Below are 18,652 nucleotides of genomic sequence, written 5' to 3'. Positions count from 1 at the left end.
TCTTATCTCTTTATTTCCTTTCTTTCTAGTGTCACACTGTCTTAGCTCATTGGTGACATGTCAAGGAGCCGATACGACAAGACATCCATTCGTGTGTGGAAATCAGCTGGTTGTGAGTCAGATGCCTGTGGCTACTACCCCACAAAAGGGAGGCATGGTTGGGGTCTTTATGATGGTAGAATGCAAACTGCCATTTAGTTGATTGAGTCAGAGATTAATGTGCTGCTTGTGACATGGTTTATGTCAAATAAGATGATTTTATAGAGTTTTTAAATAATGTGAATGTCATGGCAAGTTGGGAAGTGAAATTCTTTGCAAAAACTTGCTTGCTTTTTTATTTAATATGATGTAAGGTGGTTTCTGTTAAAAGTTATAGTGTCATCTAGTAATTAAATTACCTTGAAAAATTATAGGATGATAGATAATCAGGATGGTGTCTACAAAATGAGAAAGATATATTGTAAACTTTCATTGTTGGCATATATAGTTTCAATTGTTTTATCAGGCTAGCTGGAAGAATTTTGAGGTTCTATTCACATTCAAATTTCCATTTTTACAATATAAATAAAACCCATTCCTTCTATATTCAAATATAAACTGGGCAGAAACTGTTTCAGGGATTTTTTTTGAAGATGGCTTGTCTGATCTCACCATGTCATTCCCATTCCTGAAAGATATTGTTACATATATTGATGAGGGTCACATTGATGTTTGAAATTACACTTTTTTTTTAACTCTTGTTGACATTGCTGTATGCACTACCCCTTTTAAGTTTTTGCATTCTTAACTCTGCTCTCGTCAATACGTGGTTCGAGAGGATTAGCATCATGGTCATCTTACTCAACTGCGTTACACTTGGAATGTACCAACCCTGCGAGAACATCGACTGCACTTCCGACCGCTGCCAAATACTCCAGGTAATGTTTTGATCTCTTTTTTTACAATATTTTTTGTACAAATTGTAGGGATGTTACCATCCAATCAACACATAGCTGTATAGCCAATCTCTGTTATACGTAATATGAATTTTGCATCATTCTCTGAACCATTTCCATGATAAATAGTTCTGCTTTAATCCTTTGTGTATTCCACCACTTGGCAACATAGCTATCTTTCAGTTCTCTGGCCTTTCTTGCACTAACAAGCCTATTGTTTCTTGAAGGGGTGCCTATTTTTAGTGGCTGATAGCAAAGGCAGAAATTTTGCTGACTAAGCTTATCTCATAAAATTCAAGGGTGGCCCTTACATGCTACTTTTGGGAAAAGTCAAGTTTGGCCTTTAAAATAAAGATGGAAAAAGAAGGGAGAGGAAAAACACTTTTATACTCTATGCATAATCACGCTGATAGAGGGATGTATTTTTTGAATTATTATACTCTTTTATTATCTTTTCACCAATCAGTAGATGGACACTATCATAATTTTCACTTATACTAACAGTTGATCTTGTTGAAGATATGAGCCATATTTATCTCCAGGCTCAATATTAACTAAATTAATCTAAGTTATGTAACTGATAGTACTGATTTTTTTTCTTTATTTGTGCATTGAATGGAAAAATTATATTTAAATTGGCCATGTCCTTTTAAACAAATGTTTATTTTCATCTGAAAATATGGAATTGAAGTCACCCTTTTTTTGTGAAATGCCGGATTCTTGTCTATGGATCAAAATCCTCTTCTATTTGTCTCTAAGTGTTAAATGATTGCTTTGATTCCTCTTGAATTTCTCTCATTTGCACATGCCACTAAGATGCAATACATCTTAGTGTTTCAACATCAAAATTCCAATGACCTACTTACCACCTCCTCCCCTTCCAATCCCAAATAGCAGCATATGAGGTAGCTTCCATTGCAGCTCCAGTTTCACATCATGAAAGGGCCCTTGACACGTAACACCCTCACTCTCTTTACAAATCATGTTGATGATTAAACCTGATAGGCTGACTGAAAAAGAAACTGGCAGTGGTGACAAATAGCTACAATGAATTCATTCCCCCCCTTTTCACTTGGAGCCGAACGCAACAAGAATCCAACGGGGCGCAGCCAATGTCGAATTACACGTGAGGTTGGCAGGCTGCATTATTTATCAAAACATCATTTAAACGGCTTTTGAGACTCATTCTCATTTGTTTGCAATCTGGAAGGACTGCTGATGTGAGAGTTGTATTGACTCTATGACTCTATGTAATACCATTTTAGTGCATAGTTTATTAGTTGAACACTTGTAGAAAATAGACACTCATAAGACAACTTTATTATCCAACTGTCCAATACAAGAGCTTTATCAAATGTCGGCCTTCATTAAAGTGATAATATAAGAGAGCTTTTAATTAAACTAATTATTTTTAACATGATGCAGCATAGTTTCTCCATCAGTCTGTTTGAGCATGTCATTAAAAAAAGGCATTTTTTCCCCCCAAATTTTAGATTATTACATGTAATTTTATTCTATTTAATTATTACTTAATGTAATATTACTTTTGGATAGGCAGACTTTTGTCTTTTAAGATCATCAGTTCTTAAAGTCTTGTTTTTTTTACAGTTTTTTGCACCTCATATGTGAAGAGAAAAAAAGGACACCTTGTTTACTGGTCGCCATCGTAAACTCAGTCATCCTCTAGGCAAATGCGACTTGAAAAACTAGACATTTTTTTAATAATTGGACACCCTAAAGACATTTGAGCAAAAGGCATGCACATGTGAGAAGATGCCCAAAATATTACAATGGAATTGGAATCCCAACATCAGATTTTTAAGGTGAAACGATGAGCAAAATCTAGACATTAAAAAATATCTTTCAATAATCCTCACACCAAAAAAAGCATGTTGTGCCACAGAACCAAAAATAAACACATAACAAATCCATTTACCCTCTCTCATGGGTTAAGGCTGGAAAAAAAAACCCTTCAAATTGTTTGTGGGGGCTGAGAGGAAAACATTTTCTCCATGTGAAACATACTATAACTACTGGATGCGCCACTTCTCTCTCATCCGTGTTCTCTAGTCTGCTTTGGGCTACAGTTGACGCTTTTCTTTGTCATTTATCTTTTGCCTGAAACCTTCCAAAAGTAATAATCGTAAAGGATTTGTGGAAAATCGTTTTTCCATTGCAGCATGTGTATTGGTCTGGAGCCATTTGTTGAGCCCACAAACTCAATTCTTGGTCCATGTGCACATTTTAAAGCTATATTCATTGTACCCACCACATATATATGACTTCTTTTTGCGCCCTAAAGATGATAGAAGCAGTTCGGTATTGAGAACGAGTATTATAACTGGCAGAGCTGAGTGCTAATTTATTTGGGGTTGTGCTTACCCAAGCAAACTTTAATGCTGCCTTAGAATTTTAACATTGGGAGGCAGTTACATTCAATAGAATGGCTGTCTTTAATCTCAGTCAAAATGATACGTTTGCGGCTGTTTTATATCGATTGATTCAACAAATGGGGATTGTTTAGAAGAGAAAATATCCTTAAATTCAGTTTTTTTTATCTTATCATACAAAAAGCTTGATAAAATGTGACTGCACTCTGCCATAAAATAAAAAAAAACACTAGGTTGGCCATATACTGGCATATTACAATCATATTGAGCACCCCTGTTATAGAATGTATGTTGTCAATAACATCTCAAAAAATCGCCATCACATTTTATGTCAGTCAAGATTTAAAAGTAAAAATAAAACAATATTTTCAAGGGACATACTACTGCTACAAATCAAAACTGCTCAGTAAATATTTATCAAAGACTGGGTCTGTGTGAGGATGCCACACAGCTTGGGAACGGAATAAAGAAGCCCCACTGTCATCATCAAAAAACCAAATACTTGGCATATCCTGCAGCCTGCTGGCTATGACTGCTTCCACTACTCAAATAAAGAGATTCCCTTGAATGACTTACCGTATTAGTAAAAGCTGCAAATAGTCATACAGCCTAAAGCCCCCTTGCAAATGTGTTTTTTTTTCTCCCAAACTACAAAAGAAGGTTTAGCCTGTGATGTACAGTATAACAATGAAATCTGGAAATAGAATCTATCACCATTTATACCTTGGCGGCACTTTTTTTCATGTAGTAATGGTTGACATGGATATTTATTCTTCTATTTACACTTATCCAGGTTTGAGTAAGTATGGATTTTTCATATCAAAAACTGATATGGCAGCTTCCACTGGTAAAGTGGAAACCAGTTGTTACAATTAAGTCATAAGCAATGTTTTAAAAACATAAAAACTGTACTGTAACTGTAGTTCTTCTCCATTTTTTTCTTAGGCTTTTGACGCTTTCATCTATATCTTTTTTGCACTGGAGATGGTGGTGAAAATGGTTGCTCTTGGAATCTTTGGCCGTCACTGTTACCTGGGCGACACTTGGAACAGACTGGACTTCTTCATTGTCATGGCTGGGTAAGCAATACAAGACATGATTGGCCTCAAATTCATATGGTTCAAATCTCTCACTATAAACCATTCAAAGAGCCTTGGTGCAAGATTCTAGTAGCCTCGTTTCGTTTTACTTTCACATCATACATAGCTGAACATCATACTTTATATTCAACGCATAAGTATTATGTTTTTTATAATCATTGGTCCAATTTAAAGAAAAATGCCTGACATATTTGAAAGCTCTTTTTAGATTTTAGATAAAAAACAACTGCAAGTCCATTGGCAATGCATACTAATGTTGAGTTGTATGTATCCATGTCTCAAAACATATGGTATCCACCTTTTTTGGAAGCAGCTGTGTACATGTCAAAATTCAACAAGATAGCATAATGCTGATGTGGTGGATTAGTTACAGCCTTACACTAGACAGTGCCATAAGGGATATGCTCAGGGAGAGTTTTCACTTTTGTATAACTTTAATTCCACTTCCACACATCTTCTAGATTAGTGTCTGCACTAATTTCTTAGGGCAGGACCAGTGATGAGGATAAAATTTCACTCATCACTCTGCTTTTAGCTCTTTTACTCTAGTTTACCTGCCCTAACCTTATTTTTTCTTCCTTTGTTTAATGCACAAAGCTCATATTTTAGCTTTCAATATTCTGATCTTCTACTATATCCTTGTTCTAATATTATTGCTTCTTAAAACCCTCTTTTTTGTTATTTTACATACCTATTTAGTTTATTTTTGTAAAATATAGGCCGTCAATTCTCATAAGCTTTAACTGTAGTGAGTATTTTCTTCATTAAAATGTATTACAATGAATATAATGTATTAGAAGCATTCAGACTTTTGTAAAACTACAAATATGAAAATTATACAACAAAAAGGTCTTGTTCATGGGTAAGATCCTTATTAATAAAAACTCAAAACAATTACATTGCTAATTTGACACTAAATTCCCTGCAGCGTTGACATTTTGTCTCTTAAATCTTCTTCCCTGTCAAAGCTCTTGGTCTTCCCCACTGGATATTTCTTCCTGGGCATAAGAGAAACATAAACAAACAATATTTAATTAAAGTATGCATACCTATCCGGTGGGCTTTAGGCAAGTCACTAATTACTCTCTTAACTCTCTCACTGTGTCCTGATTGATGTGTACAAGAAAATACATTTTTAATGTCTGGCATATGCAGACATTTTACAGGTTTAAAGACTTCTACACAGTACAGCCACACTAATTTATCCAAAAATCCCCTAGATGGATTTGGATCACTAATCTGTGCTATTGTGAATAGTTTAGCTGGCATATTATGTTGTGGTACGAGGAGAATTCATTTGGGTGGTATAAAATACCCGTTCTCATGGCCCATTAGGCTCAATATAGGAAGACAAGAACATATCTTTTTTCTTGATTTAACATTTCCCTTTTGACGTTGTAAACCTTGTTCAGGATCTCAGATATTTAAATTAGTGGAGTACAGATATCATTGTAGATGAGGTGGATGTGAAAATGTTGGCTTAAAAAAACAATACTTTGGCTCTTTAGTCTGTGACATTTTCATAAGGCGGCGATGTCATATGCAGTGCAACATTTAAGCATAACATTGGGACGTGAACAGACACATTCTCAGTACACAGGGAGCAATTCAAATGCTAATAATAAAGTTTTACTTTGAGAATGGGTCGCCTTATCAGCAGAGGTAATTAAATATGGGTAATTATTGTTGTGGAAGGAAGACAAGGAACTTGATTTGGAAAACTCATCATCCAAATCTTATCATTGAAGGTGCAATTAATCAATACCTTCAGAAAGACAGACCACCTGGCAAAGATAACCATGGATATCAATATTAATAGAATATAAACCTGACCAGAAAAAGTTGCGATCAAACTGGGATTTGGCAAGATTAAACTCAATTTAGTTCAATAGTAGTTCAATAGCGGGTGCAATAACATGCAACAGAACAACTTTTAAACAGTGAAATAAAAACACATTAATGATGGAAATTACCCGGCTAAATATTTCGTGAACATTTGGGAACTGCCATGAGTGGAGCAACACCAACGCAAATGAGGTTCCGTTCCTTGCTGGGGGATACAATTAGTAGCTTGAGTTGCTGTCTATCAGCTGTGGGCTACAACAGTTCAACCCTTGTTGCAAATGCTCCGACTCAAATGTGGCCTGCTGTCGACTTGAGGAATCCACGCTGACATGAAAACTTAATTTTAGTAAGAAGCAGGTTGCTATCTGTCGTTAAAAAAAGCCAATAGATGTATAGTGTGATTAGCCTTGAATGTTGGAGTGGTGATGGTGCCGTGATGTGTCAGCATTGTTGTAGCCCCAGGAAAAAATATTCTGCAAAAAATATTATAAAGGCCTAGCAAACACCAACAGGCAGATGGAGAAACCAATTAAAGAGTCCCAAGTGTTGGGGTTCAGTAAGTATTTTTCAAGAAAAGACAATTGTCAGCCACTTCTGGAAGGCCAATGAAGAGTTGTCACAAAAGTAATAGACAGTTATGAATGTGAAAATGCTTTCAGAATGAGCAAAACCCAGATCTAAGTTGGCCAATAAACTATACATAAATAGAGATTCAGTGTGTACTGTAAATATAATGGGTATGTTGAAACTTTGTATATAGATTACCAGAAAAATGTGGTGATTTAAAAAAATATATATATATATATACATATATAAATATATATGTATACTTTGTGTCCTAAATATACCAGAATTTCCCACCAACCATTTTCCTCTAAAAAAGCTTTGGAGCCAAATAGGGTAAAAGCCATACCACAGAGATTAGCTAACAAATACAATTCCTTTAAATGAGCCATAGCATCCTGCAGGAAACATTTGGAATATAAAACCATCTCTTTTCCCTCTTTGATTCTCCTGCTCCCCTCTTTATCATGCAATTATATTTCCCCTTGCCTCTGGAATTCTGCGCACTGCTGGGACAGGTGAGATTTGATCAAACGAAAGACCACTGACACTAAAACCCACTCGGGGATTTTTGGTCTACCTGGAGCTCTGATTGTCTGTTTCTCATATCTTTCAAAAAAAGATTACTAAATTGTTCCTTTATATTCTCATCTATTTGTTTTTTTCAGCATGGTAGAATACTCTCTGGATTTACAGAATATCAACCTGTCGGCTATTAGGACTGTGCGGGTGCTCCGTCCCTTGAAAGCCATCAACAGAGTGCCAAGTAAGGCCAGTTTTTTTGTCATTTAACCCTGATGGTGCCTTGGTAATATACATTGTATAAATACATGAAATTTGTTTGATATCATATTATTTTTTTGTGCTGCGATGCCATTTTTTCTCTCCAAAGGATCATTTAACATTCAAGCTATGCTTGATGACAATCCCTGGTCAGAGCTTGAGTCTTAGCTTCATCAAATCAGTTATTACTCTTTTATTGATCACGTTATGATTGCTCTGCTTTAATTTAAAAGTTTGACTGAGGTTGAAAGTTTTGAGCTCGGGTACAATTCAGGCTGTTGAATTTAATAGGGCTTTATATTTCAAGTGTGGTATAATCAAAACATTTAAGAACCATACTATATCGACATCACTAAAATGTTGTATAATCACTTATACAACAAAATCTTTGAGCTGGGTGAATGTATTAAGTTTTAAAGTGTATGTTTAATGACATTTATACAGGCATTCCAAAATGTCAATGCACTTTTTTTCCCAAACTAGGATAGCTGGGATAGGCTCCAGGTCCCCCGCGACCCTTGTTAGAATAAGTGCTACAAAAAAAATGAATGAACGAATGCCTTATATTACAATTGGCCTTGTGTGTAATTATTTTCCAGTAACCCAATTCCATCATCTATCCATGCCCTCATTAGACCCCATTAGCAGGATTATTTTGGGCTATTTCCCTTGTTTTTTTATCACTGCTTTGCCCTGGAATATAAATAGATACATAAATGCAACCTCACCCCTTGCACACATCAATTTTTAAACCTCTAACAAATTGTTAGATAGTAATGTTATCTTCCTCCTATATCTGAGGAGTGTTTTGTATTTGTGTTATTGAAGAAATTGATGGGAGAAAGAATGACTGGTTAAATAAAAAGCAACATTGACTTTTAGTGAATAGGAAATAGCCATTTATATATTTCAAGTCAAGGAGAATGCCTGTACTCACAGACTAATATTGTGACTTTTGAATAGGATGTACATACAACATGAAATATAATACACTGTCAGTTTTGGACGATTTATTCTCTTGTCACTATGTTGCATCAACAAGTTTTGTGTTTGATTTCTTTGTTGGTGTCTCATTTCTTACTCCTCCTTCAGGCCATTCTTCATTCTAGTTCATCATCTATCAATTTCACCCTCTTCTCAAACAATTAGGACTAATGGAAGTTCTTTGTTCTAATGACAAAGCCCCTTGGTAATAAACACATTTTAATTTGCCTCAAGACACCACCAGAGACACAAGCTCACACGCACATAAACACCTATGAAGAGAAATTCACACCAAGCAACATGTATGCTTTGTATTTGATGAGGAAATTAGTGATGACAGTGTTGTGTTACTTTAAAACTAACGCATTATTGTCACGCCACACGTCATTTACAACATGTCTGTTTGATGAAGTCATCAACCACAGCCTTCATGTCTTGTTACTCACTTGCATGACTAGCGCCTAATGACCTAATGAATCTAAATATGCATGAATGTGTGAGGGATTGTATATTAGTAATAAAGGAATTATTAGGAATCACATTTACAAGTACTTGCAAAACCTGTATGTTGAAGTTTTAGGCTTCTATTAGGTTTTAAATGTTCTTCTGGCTTTTTAAATTTTAGGGATTTTGCTTGTGTTTGACAATGTTCTCACTCTGCCTCATTTTTTTTCCTATTTGCATCTCCTACTGTGTTTCTCTGATGTAAACTGCCTTCTCCAGAGAAAGTATTATCCTCCACTATTGAACCCCCATGACTCTATTTTTGTACCGAAGCTGCACATGCTTTATTTCCCTTTGCTTTGAAATACCGCCAACAAAACATTATACATAAATTATATTGAGATTAAAAAAAGATTGAGTATTAAATGTTAGTATTTTTGATTGTTTAGGCCCAGCTGAGAAGGCAATATTGTCATTTACCATCATTATGTTTTCATGCCGATACATGTCCGTCCAAAAAGATTAATTTCTCTTTACAGCTTTGTGAAAATTTGTACATGTTCATCCTTTTTGATTGTTTGTATAATTTACTTTCAGGTATGCGCATCCTGGTTAATCTGCTGTTGGACACTCTACCCATGTTGGGCAACGTGCTCCTACTATGTTTCTTTGTCTTTTTCATCTTTGGAATCATTGGTGTGCAGCTTTGGGCAGGGCTGCTAAGGAACCGCTGTTACCTGGAGGAGAATTTTAACGTGTAAGTTAAACTTGACTGTAAATGCATAATTATTTGAGTGTGGGTGCGTTAAGATACCATATAGACTTTAAGCAGGCCCCCCAAAAAACTAAGGCTATACATTAAACAAGCTCACCACTATACAACAACCATGACTTAAAGATTAGGTTCAGTTGCAAATTGTAGTCATTAATTAGAAAATTGCAAATGTCAATGTCATTTCTTCACAAAATCAGCGTCCAACACACACACGTGACAAGAGACAAGATCCGAGTACTTTAGAAACTAGCTTTACTAACAGCCCATAAACCTTCGATCTTGAGGTGTCATTTTACCACATTGTAGTTTTTAAATATTCCTGCAAGGGGATACAGAAAGTAAATATATGTTTGTGTTCTTGCCACCTCAGGGTGTTGTATTTTTTGCTGTCCTTGCTATTGGGAAAAAATAGGATTAGTTTGCAGGTTCATGCCTTCCTATTCACAACATTTCAACATGCCTGTCGCCTGACAGTGTCACACTGACATTCACCTTGTGTTTCTGAGGTTTTGATTACGTGGCATTCATTCTTTGGTTCGTTTTCAACACTGTTAGCACTACTAGAACTACTACAGAATCACAGTCAGTCTTCAAAATGACCTTGAAGTTAAGGTTCTAACGTGGTGTCCATATCTATTCTGCTGCTTTCTTCTGGTAATGCTGATACTGCAGACTGTAATGACACTTGTAATAGCTAGATGGAATGAGGATGAGGACCTGTCTGCTTTGTCCCCTTAAAAGTTAAATCCTAAAATTTACTGGACTGAAACCACTTGGGAATTTAATGAGGTAACTTGAACCAGTGCATTTTGTTACACTTCAGTTGGTTTAAGTGTATTAAAAGTTTGGGTTTTTTTGTCATTGTTGTTCTTTTTAGATTGTACAGTAGTTTCCTTTTTGGGGGAATAGAATTGTTAGGATGTGGCAGGTTTGTAAGATGCGTTTAAGATCCGACAAGTTCGATTTTGCAAGTAATTGAAACCTGCAGAAACAAGAGTGTGCTTTAGTGCTTGATTAGATAGGTGTTAGTCAGATAGCACTTGTGCGCTATTATGATAAGTAATGTGCTAATGTTGTTTCCCTGAGAGGCAACAATGGAGTGTCACGGTCAAGTGCAGCAATCACTTTGTCATTTGACACCTCCTGTCTCTTTATGCTCCAGTCTAACTCCTTCCAGATGTACTATCTTAGTTTTTATCTCTAAGTAGATGGGCTGATTGTAAACGATTATTGTATTATCTTACAAATTTTGGTTATAGAGTTTGATAGTAGAAATTAAACCAGACTAACTGAGACACTGGGAAATTGTGATTGTAACCGAAGAAAAGGACACATTTCTACCAATCTGCTGTCTTAAAAGTGTTATCAATTGATTGCCTTGAATGGCTTCTGGTTTTAGAAGAAACCTCATTGGTTAACCTGTCTGTGCTGGATCTATTGGATAAAATCAGTGTATCCCAAAGTTGTCCCAGATTAAATACACTACAAAATCATTCACAACCTATTAGATACTAACCATGCATAACATAAATAAGGATCCCATTAAACCCCTACAACAAATCTATGAACAAATTTAGGTATACCAAAATTATGTCCTCACATCAACTTCCAATGAGGTTTTTGCATTCTCAGTTTTACTAAATATGACAGCTGTTACTCCTTGATCCCTCTCTGCATCTCACTCACCACTAGCAGGTGTGTTCTCAGTGTGATGCCAGACATTAGTCACGGTCACGCTGTGAGATACAGACTCGCCAGTGGGGGGGAACAGCCTTCATTCATGTTCTTGCACTTTGACAGAGTTTTTTTCTCCGTTTTCCTTTGTTCTCAGAGTCCCACTCTCATCAAGACTCTCACCATGCCTCAATTCCTGCACTAAGAGACCAAAATGTCGCATAGTGCATGCACTTCTGTTCTTATTACGCATTGCATGTTTTCAAAAAAGAGTATCATTGATCAATAACAACTGTAAGGCCACAAGCTGTTGTTAACAAATGGTTCCGCTACAGTTGTGATGCAAGCGGCACGCTTGAAATTGGCGCATCCCCCAGCTGCCAATGCAGCAAATGCATTGCCGCTCATGTAGGCGTACACACCCATGGGCACCTATTCATAGCGCTTAGAATTGCTGGTGTGTGTATGCACTCTGTTTTCCTTCAGCAAGCCTCTTTTCAAGGGCACAAAAAATGCGGAAGATGTGACAAGAGGGGAGGATGGAAGTGGTTGAAAACTAAACCCCCGGAAGACTGATGCACTCATTCCATGGGTTACACATTTATCAGTACTTTGTGTAAAGTGTACACATGAAAATTGGAAAAACTGAAATTCTGAAGCACAATTTGTGGCTTAATGTTTTGTACCAAATTTCCAATTGCAACTTATAGGGAACTTTGTATTATGATTGAGCATACATTTTATTTGTTACCAATTTGGTTTGCTCAGCGTTAAATCTATTTGGCATTTATTCATAAGGATCTCTTACTGAAAATATAGATATTAAACAGTACAAAATATAATATGAAGTACTGTTTAATATCTAAGTACTGTTTAATATCTAAGTACGGATTAATACCTAAGTACTGCTTAATATCTAAGTACTGTTTAATATTCAAGTACTGTTTAATATCTAAGTACTGTTTAATATCTAAGTACTGTTTAATATCTAAGTACTGTTTAATATCTAAGTACATTTGACCAGCGACCAAAAGACCAGCGACCAAACGTCCGGTCAGGATTTTTTTTTTTTTATCTGAGATTCTATCAGGAAAAGGTTAAGGAACATTCAGGCCCCTATTGTGGCACTCTCTTGGAAATGATCTCCTTCCATGAAGTGTGTCTGTCATAGGGCATAATCCTGAGGTGGACATGGTGTGAAAGATGGATATTTTAGTATGTGCCCATTCAAAGTGACACTTATGGGAGACAGAGGAGAGAATAGTGTTCTACTTCATGTGGTGGCAATCAGTCAGGCTCATATTTTAGATTTATAAGGCAAGGCACTGTTAAAGACACTCACTCTATGGATGTTTAGAAGATTTTCAATCGACTTTTCTGCTGATTTCATGCTCGGGCACACACTTACATAATGTCGAATTCACTTTAAAATGACTTAGTTTACATGATTAAGCAATCGGTTGTTTGCTGCTTAAAATGGCTCATTTATAATGTTGAGATTTTCATTTCTCTTTGGAGCTTATTAATGTATTTTTGTGAGGGGTATTTTGGTATCAACGTACCCATTAATAAGCCTGTTGCACGGTGTGTACACAATAGAAGAGTGAAGAAGATTGCCGATTACAGCGCAATCAGTTTTCATTACACTAACGCGTTTATTTTATTGGTAATCTTTTTTCATCTAATGGAATTTTACACTTGACCTCAAAGGGTGATGTAGGATTGTCTTGGAGGCGTAGAAGCATACCCACATTGACATTTTTGCCGTTTCTGTTGGAAGCAAAATTTGTTGTTTTTTGGTCCGTTGTTGACATGTTAAATAACCATTACTGGTTGCCTGATTCAATCATGATATTCCATTTCTATCCGTAACACAAGAGACAATCAGCTCATGAAATTTATGTGTATGTCTTGTTCAACTACATTAGTCACACTTCAGATTACAAGATGCATTTTTCCGCGTGTCTACTTTGTTGTTATTAATTCTAAACAATAGAAACCAGCACAGTTAGTACATTCTACTAATTTTGATACTCACTCCTTTTATAATGTTCTGACTGTTCATTGAATCTCACTATCTGCATTTATATGCAGTGCTGAATTTATCATTCTTAAAGTATATACATAAAACAAATGAAAAATCACATAATATAATAATATAACAATTTAAATGAATCCCAAAGTACAAGCTTAACTGAATTGAATGCCACATTAAGTGCCAAACTACGTATTTCCCTCTCTCAGCTCTTCGGGAATGACCCCGCCATCTCCATACTACCGACCCGAGGAAGATGACGAGCGCCCCTTCATCTGCTCACTGGTATCTGACAACGGCATCATGTCGTGTTCTGACGTTCCCGCCAGGCGGGAAGGAGGCCAAACCTGCTGCCTGGACAGAGAGGATGCACTGCACAGACAAACTCTTGGTCTTAGTCCTGAACCCATGACCAATGGTAGTGGTCCCAATGACGCTATGGGCCTGTGTATCAATTGGCATCAGTATTACACTCGCTGCCATACTGGGAGCACGAACCCCCACAAAGGTGCAATCAACTTTGACAACATTGTCTATGCCTGGATTGTCATTTTTCAGGTAATTTTTGGGAACTTATTTTCTACACATTGACCCTTTTATATTTTCTAATTACATTTAAAATACTTTAACCCCATTCTCCTAGGTAATCACACTAGAAGGCTGGGTGGAGATAATGTACTATGTAATGGATGCCCATTCCTTCTACAACTTTATTTACTTCATCTTACTCATCATTGTAAGTACCACTTTTTTTCTTACTAACCTGTTGACAACACTACAAATCTCTATATAATTTTTCCTATTTGCACTATGTTTATATGTATAAACAGACAAAACAAGTAGTCTGCATATCTTGCCTAGATTCAAATGGGAAAGCTTTCAAGCTTGCCATGCTTGTTATAAAAAGATTTAATGATTCAAAATATTCATCTTTTAAAGTGCATGTTGCAACATTTTCACAACTTAGAACCTCTCTGGAGTCTTCATAATGTGTTTTGAACCAAATATGCTCAAAACGGACTGTTTTTAACATAATGTGAGACAGTGTAAGATTGCTCTTCTTTTTTTTTTTGTCCCAATGGTGATAAAACATGGAAAGGGAAAAATATGTACTCTAATATGTTTTGCTTTGCCACTATTTTACCCTGAAAAGCGAGGGACATTAGTGAATTTTATCAATAACACTCCAACCCTGCTGCAGGCATTCCAAGTTTACTACATGTTGAATATATTTGTAGCATCTTAAAGTAAGAAAAATACTGCTTGACACATATCTGTGTCTTATGGACTTCTTTCCAAAAATCCACACAATAAAGACCCCAAAGATTATTAATCTCTTGACTATCAAATACATAATTGCTGTCTCATTGGCACTTTATCTACAAAGTCAGGTGTGCAGCCAAGTGTCAGTCTATGCTGTTTAAAGAGTAAATGGCTTGAAGTCATTTTGACCTCCTGAGAGCGTGACAATTATTAGAAAGTGTGTGTGTGTATGTGTGAGGTAGTTTAGACACAAATGCCTGTGACAGCAGCAGCGCAAAAGAGCAAAAACAATCAGTCACCAACCAAGCCTAACATCTTAATTTGTCTTCGTATGTGTGTCTTTGTGTGGGTTTTTTTTTTTTGCATGCATAATGCAGTGGGCTTCTGAATGCTGATAGTGGATTGCACTGCTCTAATTATGCAGAAAGCTGTCTATGATGTGATCAAATGCACATCACACAGGCACACGCTCACCCATATGGCTGGAGGGGAATCAAAGCTCCACACACCTGCAGAACTGTTTGACCCACAGGCCACAGATGCACCACGCCTCCCAGCCCACACACACACTTGCATGTTATACAGACACACACACACACACACACTTAAGCAAAGCTACTTTGCAATATGTTTCCTTCAATCTACTTTTAATAATTGCCTTTAGACTTGCATATTTAATGCCTTGCATACACAAATTGTGATTTTTCTTCTTTTTTTCACACTTGGAGAGCACTTTTATCTGATTCGTTACCATTGACGATGCTAGACGTCAAATCTATTTAGACAGTGGGAGTGAATGAAAGATCCAGTCAAAATGGAGTTTTTTAAACCTGCATGGTTTTGCTATTTGATCCCCAGAGACCTCATGAATTATGAATAGAATTAAGCATAATTTGGAAGCGCAATTAGTATTTACTGTATTTGTATGTCTTAGTGGTGCCTGCCTATATCCTGCCACAGTAGTACAAGTATGTATAAAAAGTGTATTTTAGCTTCTCAGCGAAATAGGAGTAAAGTGTAAAAGACCGACCAATTTTGGACTGTGCTTTGGGCATGTTTTGGATCAGTCTGTCGCCTTCAATCAGCTTCGTCTAGGTCGAAAGTCAGCCCCTTAAGACCTGTAGCACGTAGGTTGACATTTCTGATGTACTTCTACAGTGAGTGTGTGAAAAGAAGTCAGTCTTTTTTTTCTGTACCAAGTACTTTGGCCAGAGTAACAGTTAATGGTGCATCGGAGTTTACTTCACTGTTTAATTTAAACGCTTTTGTTTTTCCTATCTGTCCTCCCATCCTCACACAGATTGGTTCGTTCTTCATGATCAACCTTTGCCTGGTAGTCATTGCCACGCAATTTTCTGAAACCAAACAGCGAGAGCACCAGCTGATGCAGGAGCAAAGGGCACAATGCCTATCCTCGTCCACTCTAGCCAGTATGGCGGAGCCTGGGGATTGCTATGAAGAAATCTTCCAGCTCATCTGCCATGTCCTCCGCAAGGCCAGGAGAAGATCTGCAGCACTCTATTACACACTGAGGGGCAAGCCCCCACCTGCTGGAGGAGGAAGGGGAAATAGGCGTGGTGGAGTCAATCAAAATGGAGAAAGGCATCATCCAAGACATGTCAAATGTAAGAAATTCTTGGTCGGTTGAACTTATATTCACTTGAATTTACTTTGGATGTTTCTTTTTAATACTTCACTCATTTTATAATGACAGTTGTATGCATTTTTTCTTCTTCTTCCAAATAAGGCATTTAAAATGCTCTGGTCAAACAATAGGGGATTTTTTGACCATCAGACAATCGTGCTTTTGTTGATTCTAGTCCAAAGTAGTAAAATTAATCTTTAAGTACACTGTTTTATCATACCTAACATGTTCTCTAAATACTCACGAAATGGTATATTATATCACTGTTTTGGCTCCAAAACTGTACTTCTATATTGTGAATATCTAAAGTCTTCTTCCATGAGAACAGAATAGACTGTAAAAAACACTAACCCAAGAAATATTGCAAAATTTACTATGTTCTAAGTGTCAAAATTAGATATAGCGATTTAAACTCCTTTACCAGTATTACATAATAAAACAATACCGATTTTCAACTGAGTAATAAATGTGATATGTATTTTAATCAAAAGATCTGTTCATCCCCACATGGCCTGTAGCTATGTGTAACTAACTAACTGTATTTGTCTCTACAGTATCTCATTGTCCACACCAAATCAAGCAAGACCACGACTTACAACCCCTAGAAAACTCTGTCAGTCTGGCTGTACCCCAAAATCCAAAGGACTGCCCTTTATGTGCATTAACACTGGAAGAAGGCCCAAGAACCGGGGGAGATGCCGCCAATGGAGACGACGATGATGCCGATGCTGTAAAAGAAACAGACAAGGACGAAAACCCCTTAGAGAAACATGATTCAAACAAAGCCACCAAAAAAAGAAGCTGCTTTGGATACTGTAAGGACATATGGGATGAAATAAGAAGGAAACTATGGGGCATTGTGGAGAGCAAGTACTTCAGCAGGGGGATTATGATAGCTATCCTCATCAACACCATTAGTATGGGCATCGAACATCACAATCAGGTAAGATATCATCTTTTTTTTAAATATAAATTGTTGTCATCTTTCATTTCAGATTGCTCTATTAAACTGGAAAATTATTACACACCTGGCATAGGTAGTCTGGAAATAATTGACGTTTAAATTAATCTTCCTAACTCCTACAAATCATACCCGTATGGTAGGAGAAACAGTCTCATTTTCTAATGAAGCACCACCAATAAATGTGTGTCTTAGTGCTTGTCTGTGATAGTTTGGGAGGAAATTGTCGCTGGCAGCACGATTCCTGACAGAAGTGTAAACATTTAACTATGTGATAAACACACTAACATCATCCGTACTTATGAATTGCAAAGATGGGAGGTTTGTAGCACACGTGAGGGGAAAGAACTACCAAGAAAACACAGAAGTCACATGATAAAGTTAAAAAAAAATCACTATAAATTGATGTATAAACAGATTTAGCTTATTTTGGCTCTATTTCATGGCTTCACTGTCCCCTGTCACCTATTCTAATTATTTTCTCCACGAATCCCTTCACATGGCGCTCACCCCCCTTTTTTTCCTGCCTTCCAAGCAGTTTTCCTTCCTTCTTCCTTCCTTCCTTCCTGCTTTACCCCAAGTGTCTTGGCTTCTCTCTCAACTCTTTTTGCAGCTTCTACCTCTCTTTCCCATCCACCCCCGCACCCTTTGACAGTGTATGGTATAGTTGCCTTCCCCCATCTCGAAAGACTCTAAAAATAAATGAGGGCTGAGGGAGGGGATGGATGAAAAGTGAGAGACAGACGTAGGTTACACAGCATTTTTTGTCTCCATTTCCCGCGAGTTTGTGTGTGTGTGTTGATTTCAAAGCAAACATGTGTGGAAGCACACGCATTTGCATGCGCACTCGCATAGAAGCTTTTGTCTTAGTCCCTTTTGAGCTCTCTCCTTACACAAGCACAGCCATTGCAAATGCTCTGCAATAACATGGTACAACCTCACCTGGAACAAGCAGATGTTCTCATCCCCGCCAAAAAAAATATGTTTAAAAGGATAAGTGATATGGAGAGTACTATGATCAGTCATTATTTTGATGGTGGAAAGTTACACCTGCAAATTTCAGTCAAGATAATGGCACTTTAAAAAATGTATTTTTCCAACGGTTTCATTTGAATACCATATAAACCTTGTTAAATATTATTAAATGTATAGATATGACGCTATGTCTCTTTGCTAGATAGACGGAAATATGTGACTTTGAAGTTCCTTGTGCCTTTCAGTGCTATTTTTTAATCATTAATATTCCAACACCAT

The 18,652-nt window shown here is 36.8% G+C and overlaps 1 protein-coding gene across 4 annotated transcripts in view; it reads left to right on the top strand.

Annotated features, from left to right (window-relative positions):
- LOC144208221 (voltage-dependent T-type calcium channel subunit alpha-1I-like) overlaps positions 1–18,652 on the top strand; it is an 89,604-nt gene that overhangs the window by 41,789 nt on the left and 29,163 nt on the right. For all 4 annotated transcript variants that reach the window (XM_077733950.1, XM_077733951.1, XM_077733948.1 and 1 more), the window contains 8 exons: positions 806–917; positions 4,271–4,404; positions 7,503–7,600; positions 9,643–9,802; positions 13,739–14,087; positions 14,173–14,265; positions 16,093–16,417; positions 16,992–17,380. In XM_077733950.1, coding sequence (XP_077590076.1) covers positions 806–917; positions 4,271–4,404; positions 7,503–7,600; positions 9,643–9,802; positions 13,739–14,087; positions 14,173–14,265; positions 16,093–16,417; positions 16,992–17,380 — 1,660 coding nt within the window. The remainder of the gene's footprint in view (positions 1–805; positions 918–4,270; positions 4,405–7,502; positions 7,601–9,642; positions 9,803–13,738; positions 14,088–14,172; positions 14,266–16,092; positions 16,418–16,991; positions 17,381–18,652) is intronic.

Source organism: Stigmatopora nigra, chromosome 15 (assembly GCF_051989575.1).
Source record: "Stigmatopora nigra isolate UIUO_SnigA chromosome 15, RoL_Snig_1.1, whole genome shotgun sequence".
NCBI lineage: Eukaryota > Metazoa > Chordata > Actinopteri > Syngnathiformes > Syngnathidae > Stigmatopora > Stigmatopora nigra.
The sequence above is the reverse complement of the archived record's forward strand: the minus strand, read 5'-3'. Positions and strand labels throughout refer to the sequence as shown.